General features: G+C 46.5%; 1 protein-coding gene across 1 annotated transcript in view; it reads left to right on the top strand.

Moving 5' to 3' along the window:
- LOC102932687 (transient receptor potential cation channel subfamily V member 6) overlaps nt 1–19,506 on the top strand; it is an 86,060-nt gene that overhangs the window by 58,904 nt on the left and 7,650 nt on the right. The window contains exons 5-14 of the mRNA XM_037911570.2: nt 10,744–10,842; nt 11,680–11,855; nt 12,519–12,665; nt 14,089–14,301; nt 15,211–15,297; nt 15,379–15,455; nt 15,622–15,787; nt 16,988–17,077; nt 18,108–18,377; nt 18,804–18,910. Coding sequence (XP_037767498.1) covers nt 10,744–10,842; nt 11,680–11,855; nt 12,519–12,665; nt 14,089–14,301; nt 15,211–15,297; nt 15,379–15,455; nt 15,622–15,787; nt 16,988–17,077; nt 18,108–18,377; nt 18,804–18,910 — 1,432 coding nt within the window. The remainder of the gene's footprint in view (nt 1–10,743; nt 10,843–11,679; nt 11,856–12,518; nt 12,666–14,088; nt 14,302–15,210; nt 15,298–15,378; nt 15,456–15,621; nt 15,788–16,987; nt 17,078–18,107; nt 18,378–18,803; nt 18,911–19,506) is intronic.

Genomic DNA, 19,506 nt, shown 5'->3' on the forward strand with positions numbered 1-19,506 from the left:
CACGTCGGCAGAAGCACTCTATGTAGAAGTCCAGTCTGCTGTTTCGACCTTCAGGAAGAGTCCACCTAGAATTCTTTTTTTTGTAGTGTTGGTAGGGAGGTCTCTGTGGATTAGTATGTTGTTCAGAGGTATGTTGGAAATATTCCTTGAGTCGGAGACGTCGAAAATAGGATTCTAGGTCACCACAGAACTGTATCATGTTTGTGGGGGTAGAGGGGCAGAAGGAGAGGCCCCGAGATAGGACAGCTGCTTCTGCTGGGCTGAGAGTATAGTTGGATAAGTTAACAATATTGCTGGGTGGGTTGAGGGAACCATTGCTGTGTCCCCTTGTGGCATGTAGTAATTTAGAAAGTTTAGTGTCCTTTTTCTTTTGTAGAGAAGCAAAGCGTGTGTTGTAAATGGCTTGTCTAGTTTTAGTAAAGTCCAGCCATGAGGAATTTTGTGTGGAAGGTTGTTTTTTTATGAGAGTATCCATTTTTGAGAGCTCATTCTTAATCTTTCCCTGTTTGCTGTAGAGGATGTTGATCAGGTGATTCCACAGTTTCTTTGAGAGCGTGTGGCACAAGCTGTCAGCATAGTCTGTGTGGTATGTAGATTGTGATGGATTTTTTACCTTCAGTCCTTTTGGTACGATGTCCATCTGTTTGCATTTGGAAAGGAAGATGATGTCTGTCTGTATCTGTACAAGTTTTTTCATGCAGTTGATAGATTTCCACTCCATATGGCTAAATGCAGTGCCTTGCATCATGACAGGTTTCAGAGTAACAGCCGTGTTAGTCTGTATTCGCAAAAAGAAAAGGAGTACTTGTGGCACCTTAGAGACTAACCAATTTATTACAATGTGTATGATAATCAAGGTGGGCCATTTCCAGCACAAATCCAGGGTTTAACGTCTGAGGAGGGGGTGGGGTAGGAAAAAACAAGGGGAAATAGGTTACCTTGCATAATGACTTAGCCAGTCACTCCCAGTCTCTATTCAAGCCTAAGTTAATTGTATCCAATTTGCAAATGAATTCCAATTCAACAGTTTCTCGCTCGAGTCTGGATTTGAAGTTTTTTTGTTGTAATATAGCACAAGATCAAATCCGCACAGACACACCCCTGGAACTCCGACCTGGGATATTCTATCTACTACCCAAGATCCATAAACCTGGAAATCCTGGGCGCCCCATCATCTCAGGCATTGGCACCCTGACAGCAGGATTGTCTGGCTATGTAGACTCCCTCCTCAGGCCCTACGCTACCAGCACTCCCGGCTACCTTCGAGACACCATTGACTTCCTGAGGAAACTACAATCCATCGGTGATCTTCCTGATAACATCATCCTGGCCACTGTGGATGTAGAAGCCCTCTACACCAACATTCCACACAAAGATGGACTACAAGCCGTCAAGAACGCTATCCCCGATAATGTCACGGCTAACGTGGTGGCTGAACTTTGTGACTTTGTCCTTACCCATAACTATTTTACATTTGGGGACAATGTATACCTTCAGATCAGTGGCACTGCTATGGGTACCCGCATGGCCCCACAGTATGCCAACATTTTATGGCTGACTTAGAACAACGCTTCCTCAGCTCTTGTCCCCTAACACCCCTACTCTACTTGCGCTATATTGATGACATCTTCATCATGTGGACCCATGAAAAGAAGCCCTTGAGGAATTCCACCATGATTTCAACAATTTCCATCCCACCATCAACCTCAGCCTGGTCCAGTCCACACAAAAGATCCACTTCCTGGACACTACAGTGCTAATAAATGATGGTCACATAAACACCACCCTATACCGGAAACCTACTGACCGCTATTCCTACCTACATGCCTCCAGCTTTCACCCTGACCACACCACACGATCCATCGTCTACAGCCAAGCTCTGTGATACAACCGCATTTGCTCCAACCCCTGAGACAGAGACAAACACCTACAAGATCTCTATCAAGCATTCTTACAACTACAATACCCACCTGCGGAAGTGAAGAAACAGATTGATAGAGCCAGAAGAGTTCCCAGAAGTTACCTACTACAGGACAGGCCTAACAAAGAAAACAACAGAACGCCACTAGCCGTCACCTTCAGCCCCAACTAAAACCTCTCCAACGCATTATTAAGGATCTACAACCTATCCTGAAGGATGACCCAACACTCTCACAAATCTTGGGAGACAGGCCAGTCCTTGCCTACAGACAGCCCCGCAACCTGAAGCAAATACTCACCAGCAACCACATACCACACAACAGAACCACTAACCCAGGAACCTATCCTTGCAACAACGCCCATTGCCAACTGTGCCCACATATCTATTCAGGGGACACCATCACAGGGCCTAATAACATCAGCCACACTATCAGAGGCTCATTCACCTGCACATCCACCAATGTGATATATGCCATCATGTGCCAGCAATGCCTCTCTGCCATGTACATTGGTCAAACTGGACAGTCTCTACGTAAAAGAATAAATGGACACAAATCAGATGTCAAGAATTATAACATTCATAAACCAGTCGGAGAACACTTCAATCTCTCTGGCCACGCGATTACAGACATGAAAGTTGCTATATTACAACAAAAAGCTTCAAATCCAGACTCCAGCGAGAAACTGTTGAATTGGAATTCATTTGCAAATTGGATACAATTAACTTAGGCTTGAATAGCTGAGACTGGGAGTGGCTAAGTCATTATGCAAGGTAACCTATTTCCCCTTGTTTTTTCCTACCCCCCCTCCTCCTCAGACGTTCTTGTTAAACCCTGGATTTGTGCTGGAAATGGCCCACCTTGATTATCATACACATTGTAAGGAGAGTGGTCACTTTAGATAAGCTATTACCAGCAGGAGAGTGGGTTTGTGTGTGGGGTGGGGGGGAGAGGTGAGAAAACCTGGATTTGTGCTGGAAATGGCCCGACTTGATTATCATACACATTGTAAGGAGAGTGGTCACTTTAGATAAGCTATTACCAGCAGGAGAGTGGGGTGGGAGGAGGTATTTTTTCATGCTTTGTGTGTATATAAAAAGATCTTCTACACTTTCCATAGTATGCATCCGATGAAGTGAGCTGTAGCTCACGAAAGCTTATGCTCAAATAAGTTGGTTAGTCTCTAAGGTGCCAGAAGTACTCCCTAGTCTGAGTATTGTCATTCTGCAGTCCTGTCAGGACTGTATGGAGGAACATGTTTTGTACAAAGACAAGGTCATTTCTTAGGTTAGAGTCAGCTTCTTGTGAGGCTGGCAAACACTATGTCTCAAATCAAGGGCTCAGACTAGGAAATCCAGAGGTGTCTGTTTTGGCTCTTGTGTTGCTCTTGAGAGCTGCAGGTAAAGTTCAGTGGCACATTTTCTTGATTATAGGATCTTAAGATACCCCTCAGTTTTGGCAGGCTCAGATTAGTTTTTCTCTCCAAGTAGCCCCTGAAGCTCAGTGCTGGGCAAAGAGCCCCGATCACATATTCTCTGCCTCAGTGTACCCCGTTTGAGTCCCACTTTCAATTGATTGGCTTAACCTGTCCTTTTGGTGGAAATTCCCAATCTTCTCTGTAGGTTTAAAGTCTTTCTTTAAAATTGCTTTTGTTTTCTGTGGTAGGCTGACAGATTTGACAACAGGGGGCTGGTTTTAATTTTTTTCATCATTTCGTTCTATTTTAATTTTTCATTGTACCGTTTCTGAATGGTCTTTTATCAGTTTTTCCCATTTGCTACTCCATTGCTGTGAGGTGTAAAATCTTATCTTTTAATGACAGCAGTGCAGACACTTCCTGATCTTCCAGCTCGTCCTGCTCATGTAAATTGCTTCTTCTATATTTGACTAAAGCAAAATGACATTTAGCTGCAGTTTCACTCTGACTTGACCCAGAAATACCCAGACAGTCACAAACTTCTCTTAAAACTTCATCCCTTAGCAGGTATTAAAGGGCTCCTATGTCCATGTGAAGGTCCTCTAACTCCCCCCGCCAGAGTACTTACAAACCATTAAATCTCCCCTAGCAGCTATTCCTGGAACAGTCTACAAAAGATTCAGGTTCAGGTTTGTCTCTTAGGGTAGGTTTGCACAGCAAAAAAAAAAAAAAAAAAAGAAAAGAAAAGAGAAAAGACTGCAGCAGCAAGTCTCAGAGCCCAGGCCAACTGACTCTGCTTCATGGAGCTTGAGCTGCAGGGCTAAAAATAGCAGTGTAGAAGTTCAGGCTCAGGCTGGAAGGGGGAGGGTCTCAGAGCCCAGGCTCCAGCCCTAGCCCAAACAGCTACACCAAGGGTCCCCAGACTTTTCATGGCGGTGCCCTCCCTTACCCCTGTCCGCATCCCCCTTCCCAAGAGCCGGGAATGGGGCCGTGGCTGGGGGTGTGTGCGGACAGGAGTAAGGGGGCTGCGGCTGGGGCCGCAACAGCTGGGGGCAGGTTTGGATCTGGGGCCAGGAGTCCCAAGACTGGCCAATCAACTCCCAGAAAATGGAAGTCACTCCCTGGTTCAAGTACAGCTGCTCGGCACTTAATACTTCCATTTTATTCTGACCGCTGAGTGAACCTTCTGCTGTATTTGTTATGGCCACTGACATGAAGAAGTCCTTGCTAGTTGGTCACAGGTGCACAGCCAGATTTTGGTGAATCTCTGATGCAGTGGTTCTCAACCTATTTATCTTTGTGGCCCACAAAGTATTTCCTGGGCCATAGGTTGAGAACTACAGTGCCCCACACTTAAGCCCACCACAAACTATTATGCCCAGTGCCCTCTGCCCAGAGACCCCTCCACAGAGTGGGACCAAGAGCAGAGAGCGGAGTGCAGGGCCCTGGCACAATTTGGAAACCCCATTTTCTCAAAACCAGCAGATACTTTTGGAATATCTTTTATGATCACCACCTTGGAGTAAACCACACGCCTGATTGCCTCTGCCACCACTTTACCCTCAGTTGACTTTGCAATGCTGAACTGGTTAGCAATCGGCCTGTAGCATTGTGGGGTAGCGAGCTTCCAGACAATTATGGCAACCCACTTCTGGATTGGTATTGGCCGCCCCCATATGTGTGTCCTGATGCTGGAGGGTCGGGGCAAGCTGCTCACAAAGCTCCAGAAACATGACTTTCTTCATGCGAAAGTTCTGGACCCACTACTGGTTGTCCCAGATCCACATGACCATGTGGTCCCACCAGTCTCTGCTTGTGGCCCAGTCTGTACTTGTGGATCCAGAAGTGCCAGTCTACACAGGTGGCATCAGTGGCTATCCTGAGAGTTGTAAGCAGCATCAGCTAGTTCAAGTCCTCAATGTCTGTGTCCTCTTCCTCCTCCGACTCCTCCTCCAGATGCCTTTGGTGGGTCACGAAATGCTGCCCGAATGTCCACCAGCATCTCATTGAAGCTCTGCCCATTTGGTGAAACAGGAGTGAAAACACAAGCAAGAGAAGCTCTTCAAATGGTGACTCTGCCATGATGCTGTCTCTGGTTGCCCAGAACATGCAGACCCAAAATACGGCTCAGCAAGATGTTGGGAACTTGGTGGGCTGTGACAGCTTCTTGTAACATGCAAGATGGACAGTCAAGTTTTCCCACACTGCACTATAATCTAGGGGCTAGAGTGGCCACAGCTGGGAGGATTGGGGAGAGCACCAGGCAGCCTGGGATAGATGGTTTGACTCGGGTGCTGCAGTGTGGATGCTGGATCTCCAGATTTGGGGCCCAGATCCACAAATTGTAAATCTGTGGTCACCAGTGTGTGTGGATGCTCAACCCAGGGTCTGCGGATTCGAGTCCCACTAACTGTGGGCTTACATGGCAGAGTAGACATACCCTGGGAACACTCACAGCTCTGCTGTTGCCATGCAACCAGAGCTATCCCCTTTAATGCCTTCAGCAGACTTTCAGTCCTTAAAGAGTCAAGGCACAGGTAAATGTAATCCTGACATGCCATTATGGGTGCTACACCATCATTTGTAAATGCTTCACATTGGACCATTTTAGCAGAAACATCCAACTAATGTGTTAATCCCAAATTGCCTCCTACTCCTTCCCAGGTGGTCAGATCCCCAGTTGCTTCCTACCCAGCTGTTAAAACCTCCAGCTTCCCCCAGCACCCTCTCCTATATAGTTACACAATACAAAATTCTGCAATACATTGAAAGTAATAAAAATTAAGGGCACCAAAACATGAATGAAGTTTCATGTCAAAGGGGCAGATTATGTGCACATTCCTCTTACTGAGTAGTATTTTACTTCACAGATGGCCCTATTGATTTCAGTGGAGCTACATGTGGAGCAAGATACTATTCAGAGTGTGTAAGGAATTCACAAACTGGGTCCCCAAAATAATCCAAAGGGCTCGGTGCTCATGGCATTATTTTTTCAATGAACATGTCCATTTAAAAACAATATGATCTGATGCTGCCACAGAATTTCCCTTTTGCTGAACAATAGGCCTGCAAAAACCTGAGGGCCTTGCCACAGAGTACTTGGGTTTGTCTGTCAGCCATCTTTCTGTCTCTCTTATTCATCTCTCTTTCTTCCATCCATTCATATCTCTTTCTCTTTCTGGCTAGCATCTATGCCATCTCATCTTAATGCCATAGATTATCTCATTGATGATCTGGAGGTTGGTGTGGATTGCACCCTCAGCAAGTTTGCAGATGACACTAAACTGGGAGGAGTGGTAGAAACGCTGGAAGGTAGGGATAGGATACATAGGGACCTAGACAAATTAGAGGATTGGGCCAAAAGAAATCTGATGAGGTTCGACAAGGACAAGTGCAGAGTCCTGCACTTAGGACGGAAGAATCCCATGCACCGCTACAGACTAGGGACCGAGGGGCTAGGCAGCAGTTCTGCAGAAAAGGACCTAGGGGTTAAAGTGGACGAGAAGCTGGATATGAGTCAACAGTGTGCCCTTGTTGCCAAGAAGGCTAACGGCATTTTGGGCTGTATAAGTAGGAGCATTACCAGCAGATCAAGGGATGTGATCATTCCCCTCTATTCGGCATTGGTGAGGCCTCATCTGGAGTACTGTGTCCAGTTTTGGGCCCCACGCTACAAGAAGGATGTGGAAAAATTGGAAACAGTCCAGCAAAAGGCAACAAAAATGATTAGGGGACTGGAACATATGACTTAGGAGGAGAGGCTGAGGGAACTGGGATTATTTAGTCTGCAGAAGAGAAGAATGAGGGGGGATTTGATAGCTGCTTTCAACTACTTGAAAGGGGGTTCCAAAGAGGATGGCTCTAGACTGTTCTCAGTGTAGCAGATGACAGAACAAGGAGTAATGGTCTCAAGTTGCAGTGGGGGAGGTTTAGGTTGGATATTAGGAAAAACTTTTTCACTAGGAGGGTGGTGAAGCCCTGGAATTCGTTACCTAGGGAGGTGGTGGAATCTCCTTCCTTAGAGGTTTTTAAGGTCAGGCTTGAGAAAGCCCTGGCTGGGATGATTTAGTGGGGTATTTGTACTGCTTTGAGCAGGGGGTTGGACTAGATGACCGCCTGAGGTCCCTTCCAACCCTGCTATTCTATGATTCTATGATCCTATGATCTCATCTCATCCCATACTCCTTGAAGCATGTGCCCAGTAGAGAGAGGAATTGTTAAAGAGACTCCATAGGGGCTAACTAAGAATAAAGGGGTGAAATTTAGCAATGAGAAAATGTAGGCTGAATACCAGGAAACATTTCTGAAAAGCAAAAATATTTCCCCTGTGAAATTAGCAGAAGCCTCAAAGCAGGAGTCACTTAAAACTGAACGGATAACATCTCAGAGAATAAGAAAAAAACTGGAGCAGAATAGCATTCCGTATATTTGATACTAAGTGGGGCTATCTCTTAACAGGAGACTGGTTCTGTTTTCTTGAGCAGAATGCTGGGAACATTTCTGCTTCTGGCTGGGCATGGGACATGGGGTATAGATAAGATGTGACCTAATAGGCCTGGGACCTTACAATTCCGGCTAACCTACAGGAACGGAGTGGCTCCTTTATTTCAGAAACTTTGTGCTGTTCAATGGAACTTCCCCTACAGGCAGGAAATTCCCTGCAGCATAGATGGAATGTTAAGGCTACAGGATTGTAGTAGGCCTTTTCCATATCCAAATCCTATGATCCACTTCAGGAGTATTCTTGTATTTAAAGATTGATTTTTCCTTTGAGATTTTGCTGGGCCAGAGCCCCAGGTGACATAAATTAGAGTAGCACAACCATTCTATGCTACCCATTTCTGACTGTAAATTAACTGTATCTAGCAGAGAAATTACTGTCTTTTTTTTTTTTTAAATGAGCTTTCATTAATTTTCACTTAGAGTAGTTTGAAACACTCTGGAGAAGAGTATGTGACTGTGTGTTGAGGAGGTTGGCTCAGGGTTCTGCTTTCCCCATGCAGTTTTACTCCTGATTAAATCAAAATCCACACCCACTGAAACTTGGCATCTTTGAGCTTTTAGCCCCAGAGGGTTTTTAATATTCTCTTGTAAATCTGCCTGGCTATTGTTTAATTACAGAGTGGGGAAAGCAAGAGCACTTCAAAAATAAAGGTAATAATCTCCCCATGTGATTGCTTTTAAAAAATAGAGATAGATTTAGATAGAAACTTTTCAAACAAAATGTATCGGGTATGATTCTGCTCTCATTCATATGCGTGTAAATTGGAAGAAGCTCCACTTAGGTCAGAGTATTTTAGTTCTTGCTTTAGATAGGGCAACTTTTGCTCTTTCTGGGTGAAATTCAACCTTGTGAATAGGGCCAGTATAAGACTGGTGTACTCCTTACATTCCACTTAGGCCATGCCTACATTAGCACTTCTGTCGGCAAAACTTTTGTCACTTAAGGGTGTGAAAAAACACCCTGCGTGACATAAGTTTTGCTGGTATAAGAACTCGTGTGCACAGCGCTGTGTCAGTGGGGGGATGCTTTCCCACCGACATAACTATTGCCACTTGTTGAGCTGATTTTATTACTCTCTCCTGTTGGCATGCCGTTGCTACATGAGCGCTCTTACAATGGCACAGCTGTATCGGTACAGCTGTGCTTCTGTAAGCTTGTAAGTGTAGGCATGGCCTTACACTCTATTTTGCAGGCTTAACTGAGACTGAAGTAGTGCATGGGCGCTGTGCTGTTTCTCTGCACAGAAGTGCATTTCACCTTCTGTTCACATTAAGCTTATACTTCCCCTTTTGATCTATTTTATTCTGTTCACTCATGGACTCATAGAATCATGGAAAAGTAGGGCCGGAGGGGATCTTGACAAGTCAAGTCCAGCCCCCTGTGTTTAGGCAGGACCAAGTAAATCTCGAGCATCCTTGACAGTTGTTTGTCCAACCTGTTATTAAAAATGTCCAGTGATGGGGATTCCACATACTCCCTTGGAAGCCTGTTCCAAAGCTTAACTACTTTTATAGTTAGAAAGTTTTTCCTAATATTTAACATAAAACTCCCTTGCTGCAAATTAAGCCAATTACTTCTTGTCCTATCTTCAGTGGACCTGGAGATATAACAGCCCTTAACACATTTGGAGACTATTATCAGGTCCCACCTCAATCTTTTTTTCCCCAAAACTAATCGTGCCAAGTTTTTCTAACCTTTTCTCATAGGTCAGGTTTTCTAAACCTCTGATAATTTTTGTGGCTCTCCTCTGGACTCTCCAATTTGTTCACATCTTTCCTAACACGTGGTGCCCAAAAATGGACACAGGACTCCAGCTGAGGCCTTTCCGGTGCTGAGTAGAGCGGGACAATCACCTCCCATATCTTATCCACGACACTTCTGTTAATACACCCCAGAATGATATTAGCCGTTGTCACAACTGCATCACGCTGTGGACTTATATTCAGCTGTCATCCTAAGCAATTTCTCTTCCTCCATGGTGTTTTCCACTTCAGACCCTTATAAACAGTTATTATGTCCTCTCTTTGTTTTCCTTTAACTCCACTGTACAGCTCCTATTTAACTATTGTAATCTTTCTTCATAAGCAATCTCTCCATTCCCTTAAAGATGTGCTGAAAACGTTGTCTGTGACCATTTTGTTTCTGTAGTATGCATAAAGCAGGAGGCCTGAGAGAGTTTGTTTTAATTCAGGGTTAGATGCGGCTCGCGCTGACTCACTGCTATATGGCCTTCTCTAAATCCCAGCTCTTCAGCTGCCAGCTCATGCAAGATGTCCCTACATGTCTTCTCAGGTGTAAGAAACCAGCCCTCCTCCGCCCACTCCACTGCCTTCCCATTCATTGTGAGATCCAGCTCCAACTGGATCCAGTTCCAAATTGTCCTCCTTAGTTTTAAAACTCTTTGTGGATTTTCCCCACTCAGCGTTGCAGAGCTAGTTCCCTACCCAACCCCAGACCCTCCCTGCTCCCTCTAGCTGTGTGACATAGGCCTTCGCTTTCCCTCTTCTCATTGTTTTAGTTTCACTTTGTTGGTTCAGGACCCTTCTCCTCTGTGGCTTCCTTCTCCTCTGTGGCTTCTTCCATGAGGAACAGGCTCCCTCCATCTCTTTGCCTCATTCACTATCCCGCTCTTTTAAAAATCCTGTCAGCAAACACGTCTCCTTTGCCTTGCTTAGGCAGTACCTCCTGATTTCTCTGCTCCCCTCCCTGTTGGCTACCTCTGCAAAGCATTTGGAATACAATTTACATGGGTTTTTTACATAAAAGATGTGTGTGTGTGTGTGAGTGTGTGTGTATGTATGTATAAGGGATGTGTTTAGTGGTCTGGGTTTTTTGCCCTCCTTTCGTCTCCTCTCTTTAACTCCATATTATGTATTCCCTTGTCTCCATTCCTTTCTCTTCAGGAGAGCACATCTTATCCTTCGCAGCCTGTGTAGGAAGTGAGGAGATCGTCCGGTTGCTCATCAAACATGGAGCCAACATCAGAGCACAAGACTCCTTAGGTAAGAGCTCTTCAGTGGCCTCTTTCAAGGTGCTGTGCGAATGGTGTGGTACCAAATGATGGTACCTCTGTGGGACTGTGTCTGAAGTTGGTCAACTCACTTTAAGAAAGGTTCTGGTGAGACTGAGAAGGTCCAGTGAAGGGCAACAAAGGGACATAGCAATATGGTGTTGTAATGTACTCAGCAGCAAGCAGTCCCTCCCATCAGAGCATAGTCCAGGCTTTAGGGAGACCCTGTGTGGTGACAGTAGGCTGCAAAGGCTGTCTGAGAGCCAGAAAGAGAGAGAAAGCCACAAGGTCCATCTGTATGCATCAATCTCATTAAAAAATCCCCTTTGTGTTCATTACAGCTGAGTTCTGTCTCTCCTCTGCAGTGAGACACACCACGGGCAGGATTTACATAGGAAATGAGATGGCCAGAACTCGTGTTTCAAAATTATGAAAGATGCTAACTTGAATCCCAGGGAAAAACATCCCAGTTGGTGAGGTGGTAATATCAGACCTGGCTAGCTGGAACAATGGTCTGTTCCAGGATGACTAGTCCTATACTGGAACCTTAAATAGACTTTTGCCTAGATAAAATACGACACCAACTGCCTTTTATTATTCAGTTTTCTGTGGATTGAAGGACTTTAGATGGGGGCTGCTTTTCCTTAATTGTCAAGTGGGGCTGTTCATACTGTGCAGAGCCACACAGAATACTAATGGAAAGCCCTCTTGTACAGAGGCTGAGCAAGGTCTGTATATTGACTGTCTGAGAGTCTGTCAAGATTGGGAGGTGATTTGTGTTTCCCATTTTACCAGTTATCTCATCTCTCTGTCTCTCTCTCCACTACAGGGAACACTGTTCTCCACATCCTGGTTCTCCAACCCAACAAGATATTTGCCTGCCAGATGTACAACTTCCTTCTCTCCTATGACAAGAGTGAAAGGGAGCTGGGAGCCCTGGACTTAATCCCTAACAACAAGGGGCTCACTCCATTCAAGCTAGCTGGGGTTGAGGGCAACACTGTGGTGAGTTTGTGTGCAGCACTTGGCTTTCATAGTTGCTGATGTTGCTGAGGCATGTCTCTGTCTGAAGGATCCCAAAGCACTTTCCAGATATCACTCCAAAATGCAGCTGCCTTTGGGGTGGCATACAGCGACTGCTCTGTGTCAGTAACACTACAGGGGAGTGTTGCTGGAGGGGAGGTGTAATATTCTCCACTAACAGTTCAGGGGAAAATGCTGGAGGACTGGTTCAGTGCTGATTGAGAGAGAAGAGCACCACCTCCTGCCTCATCAGCACCATAGTACCAGGCTGAGGTGGAGACTTAGAAAAGGAAACATCACCTACCGAGTCACCTGCACCATGGCATTTAACACTGTGCTGGGACTTAGGGTCAGTACTAACTTAGAAAGGAGAGCACCCCCTACTGAACCAGTAATACCTATAGCACATAGGTCTTCCATCTGAGTTCTGACCCATCCCAAATTTGCTTGGCTTGAGAATTAATAAGATCACAGTCCAACCCCCTCTCTGCAAGGTTTCTGTAGACAAGTGTTTTCGGAGCTGAGTTTGAAGTAGGGGTGCAGGTGATTTCAATGTCCTGGGATACTGGTGCTGGTGGTGATGGGTGGTTTGGGCAAATGTGTACAGCCTCCCATGAGCCCAGCTCTGCCTTTCTTGCCAATCAGATGTTCCAGCACCTTATGCAGAACAGAAAGCACATCCAGTGGACCTTCGGCCCCCTGGTCTCTACCCTGTATGACCTCACAGAGATCGACTCGTGGGGAGATGACCAATCTCTCTTGGAACTCATTGTCACCACCAAGAAAAGAGAGGTATATTGGTGTGACAAACTGGGGGGTCTGTTTGTGTCACTTCTGAGTTGTGGATGACTTTATGAAATTGTATTTTGAAATTACTATGTCCTGGAAAAAAGCCTATATGGATGTGGATCCCCCAAGAGTTAGCAGGGTAGTAGCATGTCTCTCTGCCAGGCCAGATCATGGTGAATGATCAGAATTCAAAATAAAACACCTTGGGACAATAGGTTTGCACACCCTGAGAGAGGTGGCTTCCTCCTCGTGTCTGAAGGGAGGGGGTCTGAGAGTAATGGAAGATTACCAAAAGGCAGAACAAAAGAAGCAGGTGACCCCAGCAGGAGTCTATAAAGGGACACCACAAGAGGAACAGGGAAATAGAGAGCCATTTTGCAGCAAAGAAAGATTAGGGAGGCTGCTGAAAGGGTAGGACACACAAGGGCCTGGAGGACCCTGCCTGCCTACCTGCCAGAACACAGATGATCCCTCAGGGACTCCCAAAGGGAGGGTGAGCTAGGGAGGGGCATTGTGTTTAGGATGTTTTATTGTGTGGTATGATCTGTACTGTCCTGTGCTTCATCAAAGAGCATCAATTTGGTAGATTGAACAAAGTGTGCATGTGTTGACTGCTTCGCAATTACTGCATGCCCCTGAAGGAGTTAAACTGTAAACCAGATGTTCACACCTGATGGGTAGAGTCCAGGGAGAGGGGTGTGTTTGAGTATTGCGGAGTCAGAAGGATCAGCTCTGGACCCCGAACCGCTAGGAGGAGGGTGCCAGATAGAAGATCTGCACCCTGTGAATGTGCCTAGGGACCCTGAAACTGGAGTAGTGGCTGGACTCCATTCAGGTTCCAGGAGACCCAGAGTGTATAGACCAGGAAGGGGCACCCACTGGGATCTGTTAACAAGTCAAGTTCTTGATCTGTAACCTCCCTTATAACAAGAAATTATTACAATATTCTAGAGTAATGGTCTGAAGCATTACAGCTTTCTGTAGAGACACTGCAGGGTATGGGACTATGACTGTAGTACATTACAGTATTGCCATGTGGGCATCAACCTGTCATAAGAAGAGCATGTCATTTCTAACATGACTGAGGTCTTTGTCTCCTCTCTTCTTCTCCTACCTTGCTCTCTTCTTTGTTATTGGCATGGCAAGGTATCCAGGTGTTTCCAGAGTGAATGCACTCTGGATGGGTATAGTGGCATTAATAGACCAGGTGGGACAAATTCTGACCTGTTCCTGCAGCCTGTCTCTGCCCATGTCCTTTGAGTCATTGCTCTGTGTTTGGCAGACAAAAGGGGACAGACAAGTATCCCAGTCAGATTTGATTTAAGATACTGTGATTGTTTTCATGAACTTGGGGTGATTTGCCAGTTTGCTCTTTGGGGACAGAGAGGTGCCCTGCAATCAATGAAGTCTGGTGTTTGTCTCTCAGGCCCGTCGGATCCTGGACCTAACCCCTGTGAACGAGCTGGTGAGCCTGAAGTGGAATAAATATGGGCGTCCCTATTTCTGCATCTTGGCCTTGTTCTACGTGCTGTACATGATTTGCTTCACCATGTGCTGTGTCTACCGACCTCTAAAACGTCGACAGAGCAACAAAACACACGAAAGGGACAACACCATCTACGTCCAGAAACTGCTGCAGGTACATTGTGTACACCATTAATAGCCCACAAATCTTCCCAGCTTTTTAGCCCAAAGGTCCCAAAGCACTTTACAGGCTATGTAGGCAAATGAATACCTGCAGCCATCTGCTCCCTGCAGCACAGCACCCCCAAGCAGCACGCTGGGAAGTTGGGCTCAGTACTGACTCAGAGAGGAGAGCACCTCCTATAACACCCTTCTTATTATAATAATGCATCCTGTTTCTGGTGGTAGTGCCTAAGGGCCAGCCAAGAGTGGGGCCCCCATTGTGTTGGGCAATGTACCCAAAGAGCTTACAGCCTGAAGAGACCAGACAGATGCAGGGTGGGGAAAAGGGTAGAACCCACAAGCAGAGTGAACTAGGTGGTGATGTCAAACAGTGTGTTGGTCCACTGTTTGGGGTGGGGGGATGGGTTTACTTAGGAGGGGATTAGCTACATGGAAAGGGAAGGGGAGTAAACGGGACAGAGCAGGGGAGGGGAGGGTAGGTGGACAGATGTGAGCTGGAGCTCTGTTAAAGAGACTCACTTGTTTCCCGGGGCCGATTCTTCAGGAGCGCTGGGCACCCAACTCCAGCAGAACTCAGTGAGTACTGCAGGTGCTTAGCAGCTCTCAACATCAGTCCCACAGTGTCTTCAATTGGGCACCCAAAACCTAAGGGACCCAAAAGAGGAAGCTTTGTTGGCCCAGGTGACTGTGCAGTCATCCAGTGCCAGAGCTGGGGGTAGAAACCATGTTTCCTGATTCCCGCTGTCATGCTTGATCTTCTAGACTAACTGCCTCTTCTGGAGACTATGGCATGAGCAATCCTGGAAGGAGAATCCCTTTTTGCTCAAACCTAGATGGGGCCTAAGAGTCCTCTCCTGGCCATGCACAGTTTGACTGAGGGGGTCTCCATCTCTCCTTTCAGGAATCTTATGTGACTCCCGAGGACAATCTGAGGCTGGTAGGGGAGCTGATCACGGTGATAGGAGCCATAGTAATATTGATCCTTGAGGTAAGGGAAATCAATAATATTTAATGTTCTGTGCATATGTAAACTTATTGAGCCCCAATTTGAACAGCGTATTCTTCTTAGATTCCAGATATCTTCAGAGTTGGAGTCACCAAGTACTTTGGACAAACTATTCTGGGAGGACCTTTCCACATCATCATGTGAGGTTCCCCCTTTCCTTATTTCATACAGATTTCTTTCTGGTGTGGATGGAGGTTGGAGGAATTACAGAGAGTTAGTCATTAGGAGAGACTTGAGTGTTCGGAGGTGGGAGTGTGGAGTGGAAATGTGATTCTGATCCTCCTGGCTCTGCCTTATCCTCTATAGCATCACCTATGCCTGTATGATCCTGGTGACCATGGTGATGCGTCTCACTAGCACCACTGGAGAGGTGATCCCCATGTCCTTTGCCCTGGTGCTGGGCTGGTGCAATGTCATGTATTTCGCACGAGGCTTTCAGATGCTGGGACCCTTCACCATCATGATACAGAAGGTAAGAATAACACAGCCCACTGCCTGACTGAAAGAGGGAGAGAGACTGTAATAAAGATATCAGCAAAGATGGATCCTGAGCAGCAGTTATCCAGCCATGCCATGCATCAGCATGTGCCCACGGTCATATCTTGGTCCTTCCATCAGAATGGAAACACTTTCCCAGGAGTTTCTGGCGTAGGATTCGAGTTGCTGGAGCCAGATGAGAACCCCTTTGGCCTTTATCTAGCAGGCTGTTTTAAGTGAGGTTCGTCTTTTATGTACTGAGGTAGGCCACAGACAGGACAGTGATGGGTACAGTGGACATTAGAGACATAGAAGTCACTAAACTGGCTCAGAACATTAGTCAGTTCAGATTGGTCTCTCATCTCTGTCATACTGGTGGAACAGGCTGTAGGGTCCTCTAGTTCAATGGATGACACTGCTGGAAAAAATACTGAGGCAAGCAATTGAGTAATATTAAATATATAGATAGATTTAATTGGACTGATAGCCGTGCCATTGGACTGATAGCCGTGCCTACAGTAGTATCACTGCAGCTGGGTAATCTTATCCAGACAAATTATATAGATATCTATAAAATTTGTCTGGATAAGATTACCCAGCGGCAGTGATACTACTGTAGGCACGGCTATCAGTCCTTGTGCTTTAGCTGAGCAGCAGCTGGGTGGCCAAGAAGAAATCCCTATTTTCAGTGTTTTATGGTGGACCAAGTGTATTATGGTGGTGTTCCGACTTCCCTCTGAAATATCAAGTATGAGCCATTCTGCAGCCTGGCTACTAAACTACTAGTACTACTAAAACATTTCGATAGCACTCCATCCATAGAGCTCCGAGTACTTTCACAAGGTGAGTGTGTATCATTAGTACACAGTATTACATATCTGGAGAAACTGAGGCAAGAGAGGTTAAGTAAATTTCCCCGGCTCACACAGTAACTCCTTTGGATTAGAAATTAGATCTGCTGACTTCCAGTGCCCTGCTTTGGCTACTGGACCATGCTGTCTCCTGACTAGAAGGACTAGTGCTCTGATCCAATCTGACATGAGATACAAGACTGGATGGACCATTGCTCTGATCTGCTATGGTGGGAGGTGAGAGACCAGGATACATGGACCAATTAGACAACAAAGCCTCAGTTTCAGGGCTGTCATTGTGAGAGAGTGGGGTCTCCTGGCAGCTGCTTTTGTTTCATCTGCAGATGATATTTGGAGATCTCATGCGCTTCTGCTGGCTCATGGCAGTGGTGATACTTGGCTTTGCATCAGGTAGGTATGATGCTATACACAGTGTCTATTAATGTACAGCAAGGTGCCACAAGCCCAGTTACAAGACAGCAGGGTCACAATGGACACCCTGAGGGGCACCATGTCTTGCAAATCCATCCACAGAATACTGGGTTTTATGGAACAGTTGTCTGGAAAGAGGGCACTCAGTCCTCCAGCTCCTTCATAGCGTATATTAGAATACAATTCAAAGCTCCCACGACTGCCCATGCTGCTGGGCTTTGAGTTGCCTGTTCCATTTTCTCCCTTCACTTTCCCCTCTCTCCTTGCTATTCACCCCCCTTTTCCGTTCCATTTCCTCTCTCATCTCCCCCTTGCTCCTTGCTATTCACAATCCATGCCTTCTCCTCTTCCTGCCATTTCCTCCCCATATCTGAGGTTCCTTCCTACAAAATTGCCCCACCCTTCTGCCAGTCTCTCTTCTCATTCACGAACTGATACATCTGCCTAGGAAGTTATTGATTCAGCCCCGAAGAGGACAGGCTACTTGGGAGATCTCAGCAACCTGGACATGGGGAAATGTTAGGGGCTGGTCGGACTTGACCCAGTTCTAAAAAAATGTCAATATTCCACAAAGAGGAGGAGCCCACCTCTCTACTCCAGAGGGGATGGGGGTGGTACTTAGTCACTCTCCCTTCAGAATTCACAGTGTTGTGTGATCAATGTAGGGCACGGTTGCCCTTTGACACAAAATAATCTCAGCCTGATGCTGCTATGGTTTTTTTATGCCTACTGGTGTCATGATGAGGGCTCTGGATACCACGTGAAGTGAGGACATAATGTTGTCCTGTTATGATTAAACAACATGAGTCCCAAATAGCACTCAGGACTATTAAGTGTCCTATGAGCTCTGTGACACAGGAAGGCCTCCCTGGAAACTGGGGCTGTCTGACTGCAGCTGGGATGCATGGCTGCCCTGGGCTAAAATCTAACTCTATGCTATTGTTTCAGGCAGATGGTAGGATGGTGCAGGGCAGAGCAGAGAAAGCACAGAGGCTTCCTCACTCATTTTCCCTCCTTTCATCTCTATGCCAGCTTTTTTACGTCATCTTCCAGACTGAAAACCCCGATGAGCTGGGCCACTTCTATAACTACCCCATAGCTCTCTTCAGCACCTTTGAGCTCTTCCTCACCATCATCGATGGTCCCGCCAACTATGAAGTGGACCTGCCCTTCATGTACGGCATCACCTACTCTGCCTTCGCTGTCATTGCCACCCTCCTCATGCTCAACTTGCTCATCGCCATGATGGGTGACACCCACTGGCGCGTGGCCCATGAGCGGGACGAGCTTTGGAGAGCGCAGGTGAGGGTGCTGCTCAGCCACATGTGAAGGGGCCTTAATACATAGACTCACTCTGAGCCTAGGACAGGGCAGGGTCAGGAGCTCCTATTAGGGTATGTGTGTAACCCAGGAGTGATGACCGCAGAGCCTTGTGGGTTCGTCCAGTGTGGGGAGGGTTGAGTTCTTGGCAGTGGAATGCATGTGTGTTTTTGGAGGAGGAGACCAATGAATGAAAAAACATGGAACAGGAATGTATTTCAGCCCAGGGCAGAGGAGGGCTGAAATGGGGCCCATTGTGTAGGCACGTGTGTAGGTATTTCACTCATATGTGTCTATGAGAAGTATAGATACCATCTATGCCCCCATGATTTCCTGCTGCTTGTTCTACCCACTTCCCCGTTTCTGCACCCCTTGTTGTCTTGCCAACATCTTTTTTGTGTTTTGAAGGTTGTTGCCACTACTGTCATGCTGGAGCGGAAACTCCCACAATGCCTCTGGCCTCGCTCTGGGATATGTGGGCTGGAGTATGGCTTGGGGGACCACTGGTACCTCAGGTGAGTTCTGTGGGGCTTGCCCACATGTTGACTAAACAGAGTGGATTCTCTTGTGCAACCCAGAGAGGAAGATGGCGTTAATCCACCCTGTTCTGACAGTGCAGCCCCCTGTGAAAGGGAGCCATTTCAGGTGGCAATAGCCTGGGCTCTGCAACCTGAGGATGGGCAAGATCCATGGGAGAATTATAGGAATCGGAGATGGAAAAGGCTGTGAGCTCACACCTAGTCCAGCTCCCACCCACTCAATGCAGTCTATCTTCCATTGTTGTGCAGTCCAGCTTATAAATGACTCAAATAATAAAAGCTGGACAGTGAGGCCTCACCAATGTCGAATAGAGGGGAACGAGCTGTTAGGCAGTGCTGTCTCACTGTTGAGCAGTGCTTCCAGATATGCAGCCTTAAATGTCCCCCCCAGATCCCATCTCTTCCACGAGGAAAGGAGCTCACTGTCCTCTGCACCCATGCATGTACCAGTTTGTACTATGAGTGAGGGGGAAGAAGCGTGGACTCAGGGTTCCCTGACAACTTTTGAAGCTTAAAAACTACCAAACCAACTGTCTTCAATGTTAACTTAATGTTTAGATCTCTCTGGGAAG

The sequence above is a fragment of the Chelonia mydas genome, chromosome 1 (assembly GCF_015237465.2).
Source record: "Chelonia mydas isolate rCheMyd1 chromosome 1, rCheMyd1.pri.v2, whole genome shotgun sequence".
Taxonomy (NCBI): Eukaryota; Metazoa; Chordata; order Testudines; family Cheloniidae; genus Chelonia; species Chelonia mydas.